The 23576-nt window shown below is 47.3% G+C and overlaps 1 protein-coding gene across 5 annotated transcripts in view; it reads right to left on the minus strand.

The window, feature by feature from the left end:
- The window catches only part of LOC135917012 (cytoplasmic aconitate hydratase-like), a 233332-nt gene that overhangs the window by 103018 nt on the left and 106738 nt on the right, over positions 1–23576 (minus strand). For all 5 annotated transcript variants that reach the window (XM_065450478.2, XM_065450497.2, XM_065450487.2 and 2 more), the window contains one exon: positions 22792–22948. In XM_065450478.2, the coding sequence (XP_065306550.2) occupies positions 22792–22948 (157 nt within the window). The remainder of the gene's footprint in view (positions 1–22791; positions 22949–23576) is intronic.

A 23576-nucleotide genomic window follows, 5' to 3' on the forward strand; every position in this document is an offset into this window, starting at 1 on the left:
ATTCACAAACATTGGTGGGAGTTGAACCCATGACTTTTGGTGTTAATTTGGGCAAAGTTAATTCAGGCACAGTTAATTAATGTAGAGCTAAGTCACTCAAACCCACAACCTTTGATGGGAGAAAGCAAGTAACAGGAAGTAACAATGCATTCAAATGAGATTGTCATGTAATTTAATGACTGTCTCATGAGTGCGCAGGCTTTCGTCTTCATCCTCTTTAGTGTAAGCTAAAGTGACTTAACTTTGCATCATGGCACGCCATTGCATTGCACCCAGCACTTGTCTACAACTATCCTACCAGGGAACCGATTCATTGCTAACTATCCAGCAAGAGATTATCAGGTGCACAATAAGAGTTGGCACAGAGCCATTGCATTCATTTTCTTATAAGGAGGCTTTACCTCTAGGCCACCTCAGTTTTACCGGTTCAGATACCGGAGAAATACATAAATTCTCTCATCAGACAAGCACTGAATTGAATGAAATGCAAGAAACTTAAATTTTAACAACTGTTGGAAGCAGAATTGTGATTCAGGGAGCTCAGCTCTTTTACGAATGCAGTTAAACCTCTATATAAAAAACTTTAGTACGACGAAATCCTCGATATAACTGGAAAAACGACACAGTGCAAAAAAGGCAAGAACATGAGAGAGCGACACGCACACAGCACTGACTTACAACATTTTATTAATGAAGCCATGAAAGAACAAATATATAGAGCGTTACCATGCGCAATATGTGAATGATCGGCAAAAAACCTGGAATATCATTTGCAATGCTGACAATGATAGCCATAGACTTACACAGCACACAGAATGCTTGCCACTCAAACCTTGTCAAGATACGCCATTTCCCGAAATGAAAGTGCAATCGAAGGAGAACTGACGCATGAGCTATCAGACTTCCTAATGAAATCTGATTTCACATGTCAGCTGTGAACTATGTTTAGCCAACACTTCACTATTCTTCAAAGTAGGGTACCTGTACCGTGTTGTACACATTGTTATGATGCTCTCTAAGACGATTATTTAAGCCCCTTCCAGCCTGTCCCACATACTCCCACAACAAACAACACACCACTGATGCAGGGCACTAAACCCTTCTTGTGTTTCACAGTACAATGGCCACGCCTGGCTTGCGAAGCAAACTTGCAAAGCTTTGCTAGTTTTTCTGGAGTGGAAAAAAACCACCGCAACACCAGCACGTTGGCCTACCCTCTTAACGCTATGTCACCTCGATATAACAAAGTATCTAACTTATTATAACCTTTTTACCATAGAACACCATGTACTTAGATGCTCACCACAATGAAGTGTGCTTATGCAGGATTTCAATACAACAGAATTTCACTGTCACCCCAAATACTGAGTAAATGGAAATACTGAATAGTGAATAAATGGAAACTTCCGTGGATGCAGATGGTCAAATGGTTCAATTACAAACAGCTGCTTGCAAACACACACTCATCGATTCATATGCAGCAGCGGCCACTGAAATGGAACAGCATCATGCCATGTATAATGTCCAAGGGCAATGAGATCCTAATCAGGTTCCCACACCCGTAATGCTTTGGCTTCGAGCAAAAGCATGCAAGGCTGAGCTGAGAAGGATGGTGGCTTGATGAGCACAGTCTTCCCATGCGAGCAAGAGGAAAGGGGGGAGGGGGCAAGCTGCAATGCTGTACTGGTTTGTCATGATGTCCTGGATTTTGACAGTCTGGTCAAGGTTAGTTAATTGTTCCTGAGAGAAGGAGGACTACATTGCATTTCAACTGAACCAGAGCCCTGCCTAGAAGGTATTGAGAATTTTTCATGTGCCCAAACAACCCAAGCACAAGAAATTACTTTTTAAATTGTGACTAACACTTATGTATTGAATCTCAGGAACCAGTGGACAATAAATGAATACATAAAGAACTTTGACCCCTAATTTCTCCACTAATAATTTTTTTCTGCCAAGTAAAGAGAAATAGTTCATAAAGAACAGTTTGCCAGTCTACACTCGTTTGGTCCTCCTGATGCAGTATTGCTGCAGACTGTAGCAAAACGTATCAAAAATCATGCAAACTGCTACATTTTTAAATCACCAATGCACTGAAAGAGAAAAGATAAAGAAAACTAACACGGATCTCTCTTCCTGACTGGCCTTCATTTGCTTGGAAGAGGGACACCAGAATATGTGGCTATATTTGCAACATTGTCGCCATAATTACAGTCTGTTCAAATTTAATCATTGATGTTACTTGCTGTGGCAGCCCAGTGACATGACATTGCCCTGCTAAGTTCGAGTTTGCAGGTTTAAAACAAAACTACTGTTTAAGTGGGTACAGTTTAACAAAGTTTTACTGTTTGACGCAATAGTTTTGCGGAAACCTGCAGGGTGGAGAGAAGTAATTAATTAAGGGAAAATGAGACATCCACCCAATCGTAACAATTGCTACAAAGGAAACCCATACAGGTTCCTCAATCCCATATGGATTTCCTTTGTACCCCCTCATTTTCCCTTAATTATTTCTCCCCACCTTGCGAGTTTTTGCAGAACTATTACATCAAACTCTTGCCTTTGCTTCAAGTTGTTGACAAATTCCACTTCGCCCTGCCATCTGCTAGCCGCCTGGTTAGCTCAAATGGTAGAGCGGCTTCCCCGGAAAGGCGATAGCCCCGGGTACGAGTCTCGGACAAGGACGAATTTTTTTTCAACTGCAAGGCTTTTCTTTCGAGGAACCCTTATGGGTTTCCTTTGTGACAATTTTTACGATTGGGTGGATGTCTCATTTTCCCTTAATGAGGTTTACAACCGGAATACAACCACCGAAATAGTGACCGCCATGGTGGTTCTGCCATTTTCATCTCAAAACAGCTTTCCTACAAATGCCGCTTTGAAATTACATTTAAACTTGATAAAGTCAAATCCATGTGGGTTAAGTTTGACCGCGCTTCTTTTCCGTCTGACAAAAACACTATCATTGCATCCATTTATCGTTCCCCTTCGTCATCATACATGAGTTTCTGAGCAGAACTCGATAACATTTTATTCCGCCTGAATCGTGAAAACAAAAATTTAATTATCATTGGTGATATAAACATAGACATTACAGATATCACGAACAGCTGTTGCGCAGAATACACAAACTGCTTTATTGGCCATGGAATGGAATCACTGTTACAATCACCTATACGCTGCATGTCACACAGCCCTGGTACTCTCATCCATCATGTTCTAACAAACAACATTTCACCTCAGATTGCTGCCGTTGTTATCTTTGATATCACGGACCATTACCCCATTTTCTTGTTGGTTGAATCGCACAACCAATGCAAGGTAAAAACTTCAAAAACAAATTTCTTCGACGCCAAGTTGTTTCAACAGAGAATTTCACAAATTGACTTGAACGTTTTCATCATGAACCGAATGTTGAAGCAGCTTTTAACAATTTCTGTGCTAAAATAACGGAAACAATTAGCTCATGCTTGACATTTTCTCTTACTTACAAACGATACTTGGCCTCCAGAAAACCATGGATCACAAATAACTTACTGCGGTGTATTCGTAAAAGGATAACTTACATAAAAAAGTTAAATTGCGACCATTTAATCTGCCTTTGGAAAATCGCTTCAAAAAATATTCTCGAACATTATCTAGAATTTTAAAAGCCGCTAAACGAGGTTATTACCAAAACCAGGTTATTAAAATGGGAACAATAATCGAAAAAAATTAGGAACTAATAAGAGAATTTTTTAACATGCCTAAACAACGACCTGTGGCAAATGAACTTACCCTAATGATGCTGGCCGGCGTTCACTAACCCTCCTGATATAGCTAACGCATTCAACAAGTTTTTTTCAACGGTGACCTCAAACCAATCAACTCATATTTCGCACTATCCTCGCTGCTCCCAATCATTTCATTTACAACCTACATCACCAGAGGTTTTACGTGTTTTATGTGGTCTGAAATGCACTGGCCCAGGGTTAGACCTCATTCACCCATCTAAAATTAAACTGGTCGCCCATGAGCTATCGGGTGTCCTTGCTGCCCTAATAAGTAATACACTTAGCAGAAGTATTTTTCCCTACGTACAAAAACAAGGAAAAGTTGTGCCTGTTTTTAAAAAAGGAGATCCAAGCGTATTAGGTAACTATCACCTGATAACAATCTTACCATGTTTTAATAAACTAATCGAGAAACTCTTTGCTGACCGCCTCATGAAGTACTCTGAAAAATTTAACCTTTTGACAGCGCATCAATTTGGTTTCCACCCTAATTTTCCCCGGAACTTGCTCTAATAGAATTCACTGACCACATTAAAAACTTCATTAACAATGGGTGCTGGGCCGTGGCGTTATTTATTGATTTTACTAAGGCATTTGATACAATTAACCACACCATACTTCTTTCTAAGTTAGAATCACTGGGTATCACTGGACATGCTCTAACCCTTTTACAGAGTTATCTACTTGACCGTACCCAGGTTGTCCAATTCGCTGATGCCCATATCACAGCCAATAACTACTAATCACTGTGTTCTGCAAGGATCCATTTTAGGCCCTCTTCTTTTTCTTTGGTATATTAATGACTTGCCTAATTGCCTTAACAATTCAGAATGCATACAGTACTTTACACTGATGATTCAAGTATATTTGCTGGAGATAAAGACCTTAGTAATTTACCAACACGACTAAACAAAGACCTTAGAAAAATTGCGTCTTGGTGTCTTGACAATGCGCTGCAAATAAAAGCTACAAAGACATGCTTCATTATTTTTTCATATTCATCTTAAGCAAACCTATTTAGTTCCGAGTCTTAATCTAGATAACCACATAATTTATCCATCTGATACGACCACATTTCTTGGCGTTGTTCTTGACTCTCATTTGAAATTTAACAAACATACCACATCCCTTGTTAAAAAAATTGGTTTTGGTTTACGTGTATTAATCAAATCTCGACAATACTTTCAGCAGCATATCTTACAGTCGCTGCATTACGTATTTATACACAGTCACCTGATATATTGCCTCACTTCATGGGGAAACACGTATGAAACACACATATCATGGATTCATCACTTACAAAACCAAGCAGTACGCCTGATTACATTTAGTCCACACTTGGCATCTGCCCTCCCACTTTACCAAAGTCGGAAAATCCTTCCCCTCCCTTACTCGTTACAACTAAACCTTGGCCTTTTAATTTATTGCATCCGACATTAAGGTACTGTCAGTAATAATATTTCTGCCCCCCAACTACTCAACCGTAACATTGCAAGATTCTCGTAACAAAATAATATGTTATTACCTAAAGTACGCACAAATTACAGGAAGCAGACAGCGCTCATTTCGGGAATTGCCCATGAACATCAGGTGCGTGCATCCAGAACACTCATTTCATAAAGCATTGAAAATTCACTTGTGGTCAACAGCCTGTTAGTAATATGTAACCTCTATTGACAACGAACTGTGCTTTGTTTTTTACACTTTACATTATGTATAACCATCAAGTACTTAATTTGTCTTATGTATATTTCTCTGTATAATGATGTTCTACTGAAGTTATGTGTTCTCATTATATTAATTTATCTTTGCTAATACTGTTTCACTGCTCTGCAACACCAGTGGCTGTCTGTATTTTATTATGTTTTTTTGTATATAGCACAGGAGGTCCCCTTGGCAGTTTAAACTCTGGGACCTCCTTCTGTACTAATACTTACCATATACTTTCCTGTATTCAAATACTTTCAATAAAAAACTCTTAAACCTTCCACTGCATTCCGCCAAGCCCCCTATTACACCGAACACGCAAAACTAATCCATTAGCTGGCATGCGAACTGGCATTGGGCCTCCAGATTTAAGAGCTCTCTACCGTTAGTGGCCACCGCAGTTAACGCGTGTGGCGCCAATGACTGTGCAGAGCAATGCCGAGTGACATGATGTGCATTCCTCACTTTTGTCTGTCGCACAGATGAGCCTTAACATGCTGACGCTAACACATAGAAACCACTTGCCATAAAGATGAAAGAACCCTCCTGTTTCCCAGAAGAAAACTGGAAAGCAATACTTTCTAACTATAGTAGATTGCCATTAAGCATTGCATGGCCCACTATTACTGAAACCCCATTGGTGTTTAGGATGACTTTGCTATTTCTTCAGCTTCAGAGGGAGAAAAGCACCAATCCTATTTGACTGAATTTTATTCGACCCATAGCGTTTAATGTACACATGCCATTTCTCAGATTGAATGTTACCATCTTTGCGTGGTTTACGTAGTTTATGTAAAGTATGGCGGCGGTCCCAGCTACCCACTTTGAACTGAATTTGGCATTGCTTTTGCAGAATTTGCTTCGTTCTTAGCAAATGACAGTGTTAATGGCTTTTGCTTAGTCTCAAACCACTTTGACGATGGAGTATTATGGATAGTATTGTTGATTTTTCAAGGTTGCTAACTGTTTCAAATGCCTTGAGGCCTAATGAGAGAAATCTCTGAGATGGCAGCATCACCTGTTGGTGAAGTCAGGAGATAGGTGCGATGGCATATGGCTTCCGAGATTGGAAGAACTCGGAGGCTATGGTCAACAGTTTGTACTGCTTGTACTGAATTCACCATGAATCGGCAGATATGGAAAGTACAAACACAACATGCTCCCGGCTTTCATTGCACTGCCTCTCACACTTTTTGGACACACACACAAGGCTTGGCAAATAGATAGGATAGATGAGAAAGTGAAAGCGTAATGGAATAGCATTCTGCACATGAACTAAGCTATCACATTTTACTAAAACTCACTTTCTGCAAAGTTCGTTTGCGGAACAGCAACACTCTTTCTCTTAACCCTGCTATTACTCTAACGTTAAACTAAAACTGTCTAATGGGATAAAGAGCCACAAACTGTCGTGGAAAGCTTGTCATTAATAACAGATTTATTCGAATCTAGGCCGATAGCTTTTTCAAATAATCATATTGTTGCAGGAAGAAAGCAGGCCCACGAATGTAAAATAATGTATATTTACAACTGAGGTTAATGGCGTTCAGGCAAGTGCCAGACTTCGTCTTCCTCTCATCCAATCCAACTTCTTCCTTCACTTCACCGTAACATCACCCTCCCGGCGGAGTAGCTCCGTCCCGGTGCAAGTTATGGAGCCTCACTTAATGGGGGGACATAGGGCTTCAGCCTGGCGACGTGAACAACATCGCTGGTGACGTTGGAATGCACTGAAGGCTGACCGACTGGGGCGATCTCGTATGTCACGTCGGACAGTTGGCGTAAGATCTGGTACGGTCCAGAATAACGGGAAAGTAGTTTTTCGGACAAACCGACGCGACGTGAAGGCGTCCAGAGAAGGACAAGGGAACCAGGTGAAAAATGGGAGTCTCGGTGCCAAAGGTCGTAGCATCGCTTTTGAGAAGCCTGCGAGACTGTGAGGCGATGATGGGCGACTTCTTGGGCCTGGGCGGCTAAGTCAATAGCATCGCGAGCGTAATCAGTGCTGGGTGATTGTACTGCGGAAGGTAGGAACGTGTCAAAGGGCAAGGTGGGGTCGCGGCCATACAACAGGTAAAATGGTGAAAATCCGGCAGTATCGTGACGGGACGAGTTGTATGCGAAAGTGATGTATGGTGAAGCGACGTCCCAGTCACGGTGATCATCGGAAACGTACATGGCCAGCATTTCAGTTAGCGTGCGGTTGAGTCGCTCGGTGAGGCCGTTTGTTTGAGGGTGATACACGGTAGCAATCTGGTGTCGTGTAGAACAGGAGCGGAGCAGATCATCGACGACCTTCGATAGAAAGTAGCGGCCGCGATCCGTCAGCAACTGGTGAGGGGTGCCATGGTGCAGGATGACGTCGTATAGTAAGAAGTCGGCGACATCTGTAGCGCAGCTGGTTGGTAGCGCTCGTGCGATGGCATATCTCGTGGCGTAATCGGTTGCTACAGCAATCCATTTGTTTCCTTTGATGGAAAATGGAAAGGGGCCAAGGAGGTCTAGGCCCACACAGAAGAAGGGCTCTGTAGGGGTGTCAATTGGTTGCAGGAAACCAGCGGGAGGCATAGCAGGCGTCTTCCGGCGCTGACACAGGTCGCAAGAAGTGACATAACGGCGCACAGAGCGATAAATGCCGGGCCAGAAGAAGCGTTGCCGCAGGCGGTCGTATGTTCGAGTGATGCCTAGATGTCCAGCAGTAGGAGCGTCGTGAAGTTGCTGGAGCACGGCTAGTCGAAGGTGCTTGAAACGACTAGGAGGAGCTCCGGGCCGTCAGGACGAACGCTACGACGATATAAAGTTCCATCGCGGAAGGTGAACATCCGGAGGGACGGGTCATTGGGCGATGAGCTTAGGCGTTCCATAAGCGTTTGAAGAACAGGATCATTGCGCTGCTCGTCGCCAATATGGAGGAAGCCGGAGAGGGATAGAACACTGATGTCCGAGTCTGCATCAGTATCGTCCGGTGGATCCACTGGATTGCGGGACAGGCAGTCAGCATCTTTATGCAGGCGCCCTGACTTATACATAATAGAAAATGTATATTCTTGTAGACGCAAGGCCCAACGTGCAAGTCGTCCAGTGGGGTCCTTCAAAGATGAGAGCCAGCAGAGGGTATGATGATCGGTTACGACGCAGAAGCTCCGACCGAAAAGGTACGGCCGAAATTTCACGACCGCCCATACGAGCGCGAGACATTCTCTCTCAGTAATGGAATAATTTTGCTCGGGCGTGGAAAGAAGGCGGCTAGCGTAAGCGATGACATGGTCTTGGCCCTGCTGACGCTGAGCGAGGACAGCGCCGATGCCATGACCACTCGCGTCAGTTCATACTTCAGTGGGCGCAGAAAGGTCAAAGTGTGACAGAATTGGGGAAGTTGTAAGCCGCTCAATCAGGGTGGAGAACGCTTTCTCCTGCAGTGGTCCCCAAGAGAAAGAGACGTCTTTCTTAAGAAGGTCAGTGAGAGGGTGAGCTATGTCAGCAAAATTTTTCACAAAATGCTGGAAATAAGAGCATAAGCCCAGAAAACTACGGACATCGTTGGTTGAACAAGGTACAGGAAAATTTCGCACGGCGTGAACTTTCTGTGGATCAGGTTGGATTCCGGCGGCGTTTACGAGATGGCCGAGCATGTTCATTTCACGGCGACCAAAATGGCACTTGGAGGAGTTTAGCTGAAGGCCAGCCCTGCGAAACACGGAGAGTATGGTTGTGAGACGCCGCAGATGGCTCTCAAAGTTCGGCGAAAACACAATCACATCGTCGAGGTAACAGAGGCATGTAGACCACTTCAAGCCGCGCAAGAGAGAGTCCATCATGCGCTCGAATGTAGCTGGCGCATTGCATAATCCAAAGGGCATGACTTTAAATTGGTACAGACCATCCGGAGTGACGAAGACGGTTTTCTCGCGGTCCATCTCATCGACGCCAATCTGCCAATAGCCGGAGCGGAGGTCAATTGATCAAAAATATTGGGATCCGTGAAGGCAGTCAAGAGCGTCATCAATGCGAGGCAGGGGATAAACATCCTTCTTTGTTATTCTGTTGAGGTGACGGTAGTCAACGCAGAAGCGCCACGAGTTGTCTTTCTTCTTTACTAAGACAACTGGTGATGCCCACGGGCTACTGGAAGGTTCAATGATGTCCTTGTCCATCATACTGTCTACCTCCTTTTGTATGATGGCCCTTTCTGTTGCGGAGACACGATATGGCCGCCTATAAATGGGGCTGGCGTCACCGGTGTTGATGGGATGCGTGACAAGAGATGTCTGACCAAGTGGACAGTCGTCCAAATCAAAGATGTCCCGATAAGATGACAGGAGGTGAAGAAGAGCTGCTGTTTGCTCGGAAGGAACGTCTGGGGCGATCATCTTAGAAACATCGTCCGTAGGCGTCGAGGACGGAGGAGTGGGTGACAAAGGTCCGTTGGTACTGAGGAAGGATTCAGAGGTCAAAGAAGAAACCTCAAATTCTGCCCAAGGAGTGATATGCGCTATGGCGATACCGTGTGGCAGCACATGCGACAAAAATCCAAAATTGAGGATGGGCACGCGAGCGCAGTTTTCGCGGATCCGGACGAAGGTGTTCGGCAGGGCGATATTGCGCGACAAAACCACGTCAGTAAGCGGCGACACGACGTACTCGTCGTCAGGTACAGGAGGACAGGACGTCAGGAGGACATTTGTAGCTGCTTGTGGAGACAGCCTGGCAAACTCAGCTGAACATAAGCGGTGTGAAGCGGAAGTTGGTGCGTCAGCAGGAAGTGGCAGATCCAACTGTACAACACCTGTGGAGCAGTCAATTTGGGCAGAGTGTTTGGAAAGGAAGTCGAGGCCGAGAATTAGGTCGTGCGGACAGTGTTCAAGGACGATAAATAGAACAACGGTATAATGGCCCCCAATGGTCACACGTGCTGTGCACATTCTACGGACAGGTGAAGTACTCCCATCGGCGACTCGCACAGTGCCCAGTACGGCGGGTGTCAGAACCTTCTTGAGCCTTCGGCGGAGAGCAGCGCTCATAACTGAAAGCTGCGCTCCTGTATCAACGAGAGATCTAACAGGAACACCATCAACTTCAATGTCCAGTAGGTTTCCACATGTAGGCAGGGTCAACAGAGGATTTGTGGGCCGGGTCGTAGATGCAGCTTCACCTCCGAGAGCTGCACCGCCTAGTTTCCCGAAGCGAAGCGACCGGTTGCAGAAGGGGACGAAGAGCGGTGAACGAGAGGCGAACGGGACCTACGACCTTGCGGAGACGAGGAACGGCTAGATCTTGGTGGAGCACTGTCGGCGTTGATGTTCCTAGACGGCGTATAGGGCGAGAAAGTACGATTGTCTGGTACTTGGCGGTAGTGACTCAGAGACGACCACCAAGGAGGCGACGACCAATGGTTACGGCAATGACGGGCGATGTGTCCAATACCGGAACAATTAAAGCAGATGGGTTTATCATCTGCTGTGCGCCAGTCAGCTGGGTTGCAACGGCGTGACGGAAAGCTTTGCGTCTGGGAGCGAGCGGCCGGAGAAATCTGGTAGGTGTTTGTATGGCGGACCGAGCAGAGAGATGGAATGCCCAAACTTGCTATTTCCTACCGAACGACCGCTTGTATAAGAAAGATAGCGGGCACGCTTTCCCGACAGTCGGGACGAACTGGAGCCGGAGCCATGGCCTCAAGCTCACGGCGAACGACGCGCGTGATTTCTTCCGGTCCTGCGGGCTGAACGAACCGCGGCGGGTCTTCGCAAGATGTCGCGGCAGTATTGGGCAGCCGGTCGAAAGTTTGAGCGACGTGGCGGCCCTTCGCTTGTTCGAAGCGCCGGCACTCCTTTACAATTGCATCCACAGTCGCACAATCCTTACACATTAGGAGATTGAAGGCATCGTCTGCAATACCTTTAAGTATGTGACCAATCTTGTCTGCCTCGATCATGTTGTCATCAGCCTTGCGACAGAGGGCCAGCACATCCTGTATGTACACGACATAGGATTTGGTGGACGTCTGAGCGCGGCACGGAAGTTCTTTTTTTGCTGCCAGCTGACGACCGACAGGTCTGCCAAACAGGTCTCGCATTTTTTCTTTGCAGACATCCCAGCTCGTTAGGTCAGCTTCGTGTGGGTCGTACCATTCCTTCGCAGTTCCTCTTAGATAAAATATCACGTTTGCAAGCATCGTTGTTGGATCCCACCTGTTGTTGTCGCACACTCGCTCGTACATCATAAGCCAGTCCTCGACGTCGGCGTTGTCCGTGCCACAAAATGTCCCCGGGTCCCGCGGGTGAGCGAGGATGACCGTTGGCACGGGCTGCTGAGGAATTGTCGCTTGTGTCAGTTGATTTGCCATTGTGGCGGCAGGTAGATGACGTCCGCTGCGAAGTTCCGTGATTGTACCCCGCACCTTCCACCAAAATGTTGCAGGAAGAAAGCAGGCCCACGAATGTAAAATAATGTATATTTACAACTGAGGTTAATGGCGTTCAGGCAAGTGCCAGACTTCGTCTTCCTCTCGTCCAATCCAACTTCTTCCTTCACTTGTGGGGTGATGAGGGGTTCTCCTCTGTGCTCTTGGGAGAAAGGAACGAGAACACAATAGTGCAAACAATCACAAGGGCATTTATTGCACCTTTCATAGATCAATGCCTGCTAGCCGAGTTGCTATCCACAAAACATGCCGAAGGGCTCGCGACAAATCTAGCAGTCCGACTCACCGCGACCAGAAGCGAGCGAATATGTTCGCCCCATGCTGGATCCCAACGCCTGGTCGTTCGCGTGTATGGTCACGCGAATCGTGGCGCGTTCGAAGGCGGCCACGCGAGGCGGTCTCGCAGAAGCATTGGTCGCCGCGCGCGCGGAATGTCCGCGCTGTTCGCCGACCCGCCGGGAAAGAGGGTCGCTGCACGCGCGGCACGGCACGTCCGTGCTGCTTGCTCCCCGAACCCAAAGAGAGCAAGCGCCTTCCTTTCAGCGCCCAGGTAACCTCGCCTGTCGGCGGCGTTAGCAGCGCAACACTCACGCCATCTCTCGCACTGCGCTTCAACCACATCGACGGCGCGGGCGTCATGCAGGCCACGCGGTGAAGCGGGAGTACAGGAGACGTGCTATGCGGGAAAAACTCTCGCGCGTCCCCACACACTTCACCGGAACAATATGCCAAACTCTAGGGTCGACTTAGATTTGAGGATTTTATAAAATGTGCCAGTTTTTAACAGAAATTGATAATGTTGTGCATAGCTAGCGCCACCTAGAAAAGTCAGTATTGTAGCCACTACTAGCCGCGCCAGTAACCAATTGAAGCACATGAGCGACATTGCCATTTTAGCCTGTGTCGTATCGGTGTGCGGTGTGGTGTTATCGTAATGGCACCAAACAGGTGATGCCACTACAGGGCCACTTTCAAATGAAAAGTTCTGCTAGCTGCAGAGGCACCATCAAACGTCCAAGCTGGGTAGGACTTCGGCATCAATGAGAAAAACATCCGTCATTGGAGGGGGCAACGGGAGATGCTTTTTGTGTGCACCGCAGCAAGGATGGCATTTAGCGGACCACAGTAGCGATGATGACATAGAATGAGTTCGGCATGTTTATATTAAAAAAAAAATGCTGCTTTCTTTTTGTGAATGCTGTCCAAACTTTTCTGTTCAGCCTAATTCGAGCAAGTTTTTCTTTCTTTTATTTTTCTGGCTTTGGTCTTATGGTGGTTCGCTTAGAATTGGGTAAATACACTATGTTCCTATGGGTAGCTCACAAAGTGGTGTTCGGGTCCATGGGCAACCAACTACCGTGAGCATGCATGCCAAGTTTGTCTGTGTGCTCGCATGTGGGTTGTTACGAACAGCCTGCAAGGGTTGGCGAACTAGAGGAAAAGCGACCGACGAAACCTGCCCGGCCCACTGCGATGACTCACTTTGTGAAAACAACAATGTGCCGAGTAAACAGGCCATCAGCGCCACCATGTCTGCTGCAACGACTTGCTTCGTAAGGACGACAATACGACAGTCCTCAACCGAACAGCGCTGGGATGTATACATGCAGTCGGCGGACCAGGTATTAGAGGGTTTGCTGTCAACGTCACAGTTTGTTTGAAGTGGTGGAACTCTTGGAAGAGGGTGCTTTGCGGCGCCGTCTCACGGGTCTTAGAAGTCGTCAGTCAATGAAGAGACGCAGCGGCCACTGTCAGCCGAGTCAACTCTGGGACCAAGAGGCACCTGCTCATGGCAAGACTAGTGTCTGCGAAAAGTCTTTCGCCTCGGTGTAGTTAGTGAAACCTGTGTGGAAGCGAGTGTGTAAACCCTCCCCCTCAAAGGCGGGTCGCCTACGATGACTTTGGACGCTCCGAATTGGTCGACGGTTGAACGGCCGTCCTCCCTCACCTAGGAATGTACAGAGGACAGAGCGTATTTAAGCAGCCGTCATCGACTGTTCAGGGTGCATTCTCTTTTCAGTCATGCTAGACTGATGAACTGTAACGTTCTCATGTAGATACTGTAAATAAATCCCATATTCCTCGTTCTCGATGAGAACAAGTCCCTCCTTTCAGCAATGTCCTCAGTGTGGATGAGTTGTACGACGGCATGGGCCAGCTACCATCTACAGTGAAACCTCGTTAAACCGTAGTTGGCCGGAGCTCGGAAAAACTACGTACTAAACGGTAGTACTGTTTAACCGAAATAGCATTAGATCGCCCACTTACGTGTCGAAAACAGAACTCAGAGAAAGTGCAATGAAAGGGGAAAAAAACATGCAGTATTTATTCACTTCGCGCGACAAAAGTGTTACTTTCGTTTGATGCCGCGGCGGCCTAGCACGACAACAGTGGCCTCAAACTTACTGATGCTGCGTGCCAGCTTTTCAGCCAGCCCCCTCTTCTCGGCAAACACTCGCATGGCAGATTCCTCATTGGCGTTGCATATTCTCTGGGCACTTGTGCAGTAGTGCTGCAGAAGTCCCGGGGGCACATTTTCACTGCTGGGTGCCGGAGTCTGGAATACTTTTGGTTTGGAATAGAATTACATTATCGCGCCCCTGTTCTCGTCGCGACGTTTGCATTAATTAGGCTGACGTAATGCGTAGCTTCTGCTACTGTCGGGCCTGAATCACTCGTGCTGTCACTTTCCATGTCGTCCTTATCCCTGTTGTTAGGCGACACTTTGGCAACAACAGAGGCAACGATGGCGAAAAGTCGAACCTCGTAGCCGACATGTCTTCGGGTTGCAGCAGCGCTGCCGAGCAACTTCTTTGCATTTCAAATGCCATACACCGTAGTGAACAGCAGATCCTTGTCGCGTGCCAGCGTTGACTTTTTCATGTCACGTTCGATAGCACGGACGATGTCTAATTTTTCTTCTATGCTGAGCAACCCAGCGTCTTTTTTATTCGAGCTTCGGAATGACGCGAGTCCTCGCTTGCACGACGCCATAACGTACTCTGGCACGGCGTCAAAATGATGCTGATGTTGATGTGGCTTCACGCGCAAACGCACAGGGCGCTTGGAGACCGTTGTTCCGATCACTGAGGCTTGTTGTTCTGCCGGGCCGCCCGATGGAAATAACGCACCGCCGTGTTTTGCGCGACGAAAAGTTGAGACGCTACGTTTTAACTGATGCGTACGCAATAAGCTGGTACGGTTTATGCGGATACAATACACATTATGTTCAATGGCTGCCGAGTTGGGGATTTGACTTTACTACTTTTTAAATGAAACTACTGTTTAAGCGGGTACGGTTTAATCAGGTTTTACTGTATTTCATGCCCGACCCCAACTATTACAGGGTAAAAATGTCCAAGCTGTGCGAATCTGCAAGCCTGAACACTGAATTCGTGTGTTCGATGCGATCACCATGCCTTCCGGTGGCTAATCGGCCAATTTCCACACATGGTTCCGTGCTTTCCCCACGCACTGCTTTGGTTGTTCCCTCTGTTCGATTAGTGCTGACCATTTCGATCAGGCCAGTCTACCTGGACCAATATAGATTGTGCACTGTTGGAACACTGCATGTGTCAGGGAACCGACCACAGTGGGGTGATTCACCAAAGATACCGATATTCGAAAAATATTATATTAATTATTCAATTTATGATTGGAATTATTTGAATGTTTGCTATTCGATTAGAATATTCGAGTATTTGCAGAACCCTAACATTCAGCTTTTTTTATTGCCTGATTTGATTCAATATTAGATTGGAAATCTACTACAGTGCAATATGTTTATAACGTAAACCACAGTTCTGTGAGAAGTGGTCATTATATTGGTAGTTCACTATATATGGACTTGCCCTTAATGATGGTCAAGAAATAACCACACTAAAAGTGGCATCAGCAATTACGATATGGCAGCAATTTGGTCAGAAAACCAGATTTTCATTGTCATTTTTGTTCCCAATGTGTTTCCATGCCTAGCCACAACTTTTTGTTAGAAACTTCCATCTAAAATGAAATGTGACGTCGTATAGCTGTCTTGAAACGGCACCCGGTTCCGATTGCTGATCATTTTGAAACTGCAAGTACAGCCGCCATTTTTTATTCAAGAGCTTGTGATATATTTTACTACTAGCAGGACATGGCCGTATTCTGCTTAAGAGATCAAAGCATTTTATAGTGCAGTCCACTTATAGCGATACTACATATAACGATGAGTTGACTTAAGAGTGTCGACTTATACATTAGGGCTATGAGAAAAAAAAAAAACATTTACAACAAAACCTTGGCGATACGAACCTCAAGGGCCATGTAGAATATTCATATCATGCAAAATTTGTATCACCAAAAAACAAATTGAAGTAGCATGTCAAAGAGGTAGAAACTAATTTCTAGGACTTTATTCACAATGGAAGAAGCCCCGGATGTCTTTCCAGGTTTTCTTCTTTGCCAAGTTGACCTGCGAATTCGCGAAGTTGTACGCAAACTTCACAAAATTGGCTCCACAAGAATGTTGGATACAGCACAGTGCGAGCCTCACGAGCAGCGTTATGTGGGAGAGACACCAGTGCCGAACCGTTTCCCTTCCGTACAGTACATGCAGTTGCCACTGTATTATCGGCTGCCTTCTGCTGGCCTCCCCCTGTGCTGCAAACATACAAACTGTCCGCCTACCAACCCGCCTCATCGTGCTCAAAGCAGCCTCCTCGCCACTCTGCTGCCGGCGGTCGCGGCCATCGCAACTCCCTCATTGGCCAGAATGCTTCCGCTCCGCACAGAGCGCGCAGTTGCTGCTGTGTTATCGGCCGCCTTCTGCAGGCCTATCCCCGCACTGCGAACATGTAGACGGTCCGCCTGCTGTCTCACCACTGCATGCTTGGCTGTCGCGCCTCTCACATTCGTATCACCCAAACCAGTGCGGGAGAGCGTTTGGGACATCCTAAATGTGGTTCATAGTATTGACACGTCTACTTGTTTGTCTTTATCGGGCGACACGTTTCACTGCCTAACAAATGTTATCGCACAGCACAGGATGAAACTTGCATGTATCGGAAGTTTCTGGAATGTTATCGATGGCTCCATCCACTGTCTGTCCCCAAACCTTGTGTAATCTGATTGCATGTATGCGCAGCGCGAATAGTGTAGAACTTTGTAAAAGACACACGGGTCTTAGCGATTACTCTGGAACATTCGACGACTCATGTATAAAAGCCAAAGCACTTGACCCGCTTATCAGATTTTTGACAATCGCCGACGTGTTCGCCACTTTCGTTGAGCATTGAGTGTAGCCTGTTTTTGAGGGCACAGGTTCGCCCAATAAAACGCTAGTTTCGTCTTCCCCAGTTTGGCTGCTTTCTTCACTGTCACTACCACGTGACAGTATACAGCATGCTTCAGCTGGGGAATTGTACGAATTCACACTATCCCGAAATTCGTACCAGCCGTGATCATATCACCTAGGTTTTACTGTATAATGATACGTTATTCACCGCATATCGAATATAATAATCAAAATTTTGCCTTCTGCTGCATCCTGCCCGCGTGCTTATTGCAAAAGCCACAGAGAGAATAGCTCGTTGACGCAGCGTGCCAGAAGATGCCACCAGCCATTTCGCATCCATTTTGCCTACGATCAAGCCATGCGTCATGAGAAAAAAAAAGTGAGAAGCGATGCGGCACCTGCCCTCTGTCCCCTTCTCAGCGAGCACAGAAATTCACTGCGGAAGCAGCAGCGGTCAGCCCAGTTGATAGAAGATGGTGCCACAAAGTGCAATGCTGTGTTACTTGAGATGAAGTTGCAAATCTTGCAATATGAGCTGTGGGGATGCGCGACTCTCACGTGTCCCCTGATATGTCGTTTTCTCGCATAGCTCCCACCTCCTGCAATCCGGCTTCGCCGCGTGGCTTTAATGCTGCGGTCGGTATGCTTGCAGGGTAGCACGAGACATGGCGCGAGTGTTGCTCTGCTAACACCACCTAACGGCGGGTTTACTTGGGCGCAAAAAGGCGAAGGCTCTTTCTCTTTGGCCCGGGGTCGGCAAGCGGCACGGACGTTCTGTGCGTGCGCCCATCCTTGCTTCTGCGAGACCGTCTCACGAGGCCTACCCCAGAATGGACAAACAGCAATCATTCGAATGCGGCACCATTCACGTGACTGTATGCGCAAACGAACAGGCGTTGGTGTCCAGCATGGGGAGAACATATTCGCTCGTTATCCGGCCGTGGTGAGTCGGACTGCTGCGATTTGTCGCGCACCCATCGGCATGTTTTGTCGATAGCAACTCGGCTAGCAGGCATTGATCTATGAAAAGTGCAATAAATGCCCTTGTGATTGTTACAATTGTTAGGACGTGTTACGAAGCGTTGACAACTTTGGTGGTTTGTTTGTGCATGCGATGATGTCAGTGACTTGCTGCCAGATAGTGCACATCTCGAGAGGAAGCTGATGAATCGTGGCTGAGCAAACGTCCAGAAAAGATCCCCAATCTTTTTTTTAAGGTGAGACTAATCGCTCACACCTCCTCCAATGAAATGCTTGGCTGTAATTTTTTTTTAAATAATTTATTCTACCTTCCTTGGAGCAGTGCAGGTTTGTCCTTAGAACAGTGGAGGCTTGTGCCGCAGGCATATTCAGGTGATCTGTGCCCTTTTTTTTTGGCAAGACTGAGTGTCAGCGCATATATTCTTAGTTTTTTATTACATGGCGGTTTCGCGTGGTCCCCTCAAAGTCGTATAATCGGGTTTCAACTGTACGTTGATACACAGAAACATACAAAAAGATAGATGAAAGTGTCCCAGTGGCGTAGCTAGATCATCTGGCCTATGGGCCTATGGGCCCCTAACTAGACCCAGGGCCCATAGGCCCATAGGTCTAGTTTGGGGACTTTGGGTCCTCAATTCCAGAATTGCAGCGTTTCCTCTATAATTGCTAATTACTGTATTTACATGATTGTAAGTCAACCCCCCCCCCCCCCCCCCATATCGCATGTGACAATACCCGAGGGCGCATTCGATAACAAAAATTTATTGGTAGCTGGCATGGTGACTGGACTACTCGTCTTCACTTGTGCCACCGTTCTCCCTAGTGCTGCCATTGTCACCACTGCTACGGTCCCACAGCACATCATCGTCCAGCAAAATTCCAAGCGAAATTCCACATTTGGCAAACTACCGCACCACGAGATCTTGTGGAACAGCAGCCCATGCCGAATGGAACCAACCACACGCAGCCGTCAAGGAGGCTCTTTTGACACGTCCAGTTGGCGTAAGTTCGCGGTCTTCTGCCGCCAGCCACTCACTGTACTCACGGCGGAGCAGGTCCTTAAAAGGCAAAGATACAGGCTTGTTTCACGACCATGTCGCACTTCACTGGCAGGGACCGATCACGCATTTCAGTGACGTATGCCGCAAGCTTGGCTTACAGCTCCGGAAAGTGTCCAGACTTCGGTCTGTGGGAAATTCTTCGCTTGCCGTCACAGGCTGAAATTTCGCTTCGCTGCAGTTGCCACTCGCACCACCCATTCAGAAACATCGAACTTGCAGCCCACTGCACAGTGATTCGTTTCTTCGGCATAAAGGATGGCAGCCCTCTTGAACACTGCTGTGAACAAGCGCCGTATGTTTAGAGAGCCTGGAACACTCATGACGACTGAGGAAGCATGGAAGTAGCATGTAGCTGGCAGCCAAGTCGAACGCATCGAACTATGAGCTACAGGGAAAGAGAAACACATGAGCGGTGTCTGGTCTTCCATGAACTATCGATACTGGCCGCAGGCGCTTCTGTTCTGAGGGTGCCGCGACGAATGCAACAGCGGCACTTCCATCAGCTATTGGCAACCTTCCATGAGTGTTGTGTGCACTGTAAAACTCTAAAGAATGTTAAAAAACCCTTCCAAAAAGCGAACAAACGCGCGGGATAGTGAAAAGCTACGGGCAGGACCATACAGCAAGCATAAAATTGTAACTACATTGCAGCTCCCCTGCTATCTCATTGGTCTTGCTTTTTTGGAGGCGTCATGTTTTGGTTTCGGTTGTAAGTCGACCCGCCCACTTCAGATTTTCAAACTTTAAAAAATATGTCTACTTCCAATTGTGTAAATGTGGTAAGCAGTTATTTAACATATCCTATTTTAAGATTGCACGGACTGTACAGAAGAGGGACCCAAGAGCCACATTGCTAGACTGCATGTTTAGCGAAGCATGAGCATGAGTGAACCCCACGAGCACACTGCACATGAAGCGTTCTGCTAAGGCAAATACAGTCAAACCTCGATACAGTCGCCGACCGATTTTCCGGACTCCAAAAATTCGGACATGCCCGATTATTCGGTCAGCTTCGCGGCACCGCCATTCTCCCCATAGACCATAATGTATAACAACTGCCGAAAGTTCGGACACCTTGCAACCTCTCGTCTGATTTTTCGGACTCTCCTTGAGCCAACTCGGTCGAGAGCACCGTGCACCGACTGACCGGTGCATGGTTCGACTTGCTGAACGCCATTTTTGTTTTGAACGGAGCTTCCTTGCTGCCCCATGGCTGCCCCACGAAGTGGCGCTACTGGAAATCCCCGCTCATCATCATCGTTTCTGCTGGTTCGATAGAGTGGCTCTGCAGCAGTTCCGGTTTCAGCTTAACAAGCCATGTCAAGACAATCCAGCAGCTGATTTGTTTCTTCGCACACGACGCAGCGAGCAGGCCGCGTTTTTTTGTTTGTGTGACTGGTGTTGGCACGGTGGTGTTTGCTTTGTCCGCTGTGTCGAGGTTTCGGTGATCCAATGCGGCATACGGAAACATCGCGTCAAGTCTCTAATGGCGCCGACAGTGCCCGCGCAGACTGCGCTGCGGAATGCCGGCAAGTGGGAGCCGAGAGGCCCAAGATTTGTCGCCTTCCGAAGTGCTCCCTACCGACGCGGAAAATGTTCTGCCGAGACTTGCGCAGTGGTTGCATTGGATTCCGGACACCGTCTAATTGACAATTTCACAGGTGGTGACACTGCTGTACTGACATGCGCAGAATTCGACGACGGCGAGATCATTTGTCAGGTTTCTGCTGCACCGCCGGACGATGACCGAGTCGGAAGTTGACGCACCATGTGCTACGCTGCCGTCGCATGCGGATCGTGTACAAGCAGTGACTGTGCTTTCAGCCGCCTATAGTGACCGTACGACCCTCTCCGAGATTCAGGCTTTTCTGATTGCGCGTAAACAGAACAGCATGCAACGGCGCATTCACGATTTCTTCAAGCTTACTGCCGAGCCCAAATAAGTGCGTGGAAATAAAGGATTTCATTTTTTTTTTCTTAATCTGCTTTTTCGGACACCTGTTTATTCGGATATTTTCGCAGTCCCCGTGAGGTCCGAATAAACGGTCGGCGACTGTATATCGAACACGGATATATCGAATTATTGCGTATATCGAACAATTTCTATATCACATGGAAAATCGCATGCATTTTTAATTCTTTATTTCGAACGGGGCCGGATGTAAAATGGATATATCGAACTCCGCCGCCCCAGACCAAGTGCGCTCTGTTGACAGGAGGCGAGCTTTCCCACAACACTCTCGAAGATAGCGGCGGCGCGATCGGCGTTCCAGACTGCTGCGTACGACAGCTGCCCACATCGGTTGCGCCGAGGGCGCCATTTAAACGTAGCGGCGTACACATGCGGCGGCTTGGAGCCAGCACGGCCGCCTCGATCACGCGCGTACCTATGCGCGCACGGCGGGGCAAGCCGCCTCGATCACGCGCGCACGGCGAGGCTTGCCCCCGCCGTGCGCGCGTGATCGAGGCGGCCGTGGAGCCAGTTGTCGGTGCCAGCGCTTTGTCGGTGCTGAGCCACACATCATGTGCATTGCGGACTTCGCTGGCGGTGACGACAGCACCGGAACAGTGGCGGAGCTAACAGACGTGGAGATCGCGGCAGAAGTGACTGCTGAGCGGCCAAACGAAGACGCTGCCGAGGCTGATCCAGCGAGCGCTGAAACTGCAACTGAGGCTGTAGCTGCTTTGGCCGTTGTACGCCGTTACTGCGGCGCAATAGAAGGCACTGGACTGTCTCTTGTGGACCGTTTGGACTATGTTGAGGACGCCGTGGTCAAGCACGCGGTTGCCAATATGAAGCAGGCTACGCTGCTTCAGTACTTTCAGCGAACTAAATAAATACTTTGTTAGAAGCTTCATGTGAGTATCTATTGCGCCACGATTAGTTCATTGATTGATTTGTGCTAGTTTTTGACGCGTTTTCTACGTGATTTTATATATCGAATTCTGGCTATATCGAACTATTTTGCGATCACCGCGCTGTTCGATATATCGAGGTTCGACTGTATATTTTAGCAACCACTTAGCGAATTAAATTTTTTAGTCCGCACATTCGCGCAATTGTGTAGGATGTTGATAAAGCTGCAGCCGGCAATTCTGCGGCACTGCAAATCTGGTACATCGGGCACACAAGCTGAGGCTGCTGTTTACCAGAGCATTCTCTACCATTTACGCCCAGTCAAGCCTTCGGAAAAAGAGGGTCTTCATACAAATATGACACCCCCCCTTTACTACTACATCACCGAAGCACCCAAAGTATACTCCTAACGCATTAAATATAGGCAACCAACCAGTGACGATTCACTATAAGTTGTGGTAAAGGAGGCTTTGAAATGTACTTTTGTTTACATATTTACTTGGTCGGTGACTGTACTAAGAGCGCTGACATGTCCCCTTGGTGCACCACCAATAGAATCAGGCTGCACAAAAAACGGGATGAAGATCTTTTGCACTGTTTGCCCCTGAGGCCACAATATGTTGTCCATAACCCACATTTGAGTTGTACGTGCCTTCAGTGAAAACGTGGGCAATAGCATAGCTAGAGGAGTAATCCTAGTGGCTGGCCATACATACCAAGGGGCTCCCTGTTGAGGTCAATGTCGACGGTGCCCGCAATGGCGTATGCCACCACCAGGAGCGGGGAGGCCAGGTAGTTGGCTCGCGTGTTGGGGTGCACGCGGCCCTCGAAGTTGCGGTTTCCGGAGAGGATGCCCACCGCCACCAGGTCACCCTGCACCCACCCACAGGGTCGTCAGCACACCACAGCATGGAGGGATAAGTGCTCAGAGTTCCGAATATGCACTGGACTATGCATCTCAAAAAACAGTTGCTTAGCTCAAAATTGGGTTTCATAATGCACGCCCAACGCAATCAAATGCCTTTTGAATCTCATGGATTTGTCGTGCCAATGATGCTATTTCATTGCAACCCTCTATTCTTAATTTTTCTAATAAGTTCAACACGGACCATGCAGAACCCCCTCTGTAAATGCACTGTGCAGGACGCAAACAATTGAGACAGAAAATCAAGGCAGTGATCATGACCGATGGAGGGCCCTCAGTAGTCATGAGAAGACAAAAGGAGAGGACATCTGCTGCTGGAAGAGGGTAGCCAGCCATTTAATTTGCTTCTATCTCAGCTAAAAGAAAAACCTTTTCTGAAAATTCTTGCTCTGGAATGCTCTTTCGATTGCACTTTGCAACTCCTAGTGCATAACCAAAATTTCCAACGGAGCCTCGTAAGTACCCTTTAAATGGGCCCCATGAAACTTTTGATTCAAGTTGTTCCATATTGAATGCATTCCATAGAAGTGGAGTGATTGGCTCGTTCGTTCTTTGATCTGAACATTGATGTGTTCT

The sequence above is a fragment of the Dermacentor albipictus genome, chromosome 4 (genome assembly GCF_038994185.2).
Source record: "Dermacentor albipictus isolate Rhodes 1998 colony chromosome 4, USDA_Dalb.pri_finalv2, whole genome shotgun sequence".
In the NCBI taxonomy this organism is placed as follows: Eukaryota; Metazoa; Arthropoda; class Arachnida; order Ixodida; family Ixodidae; genus Dermacentor; species Dermacentor albipictus.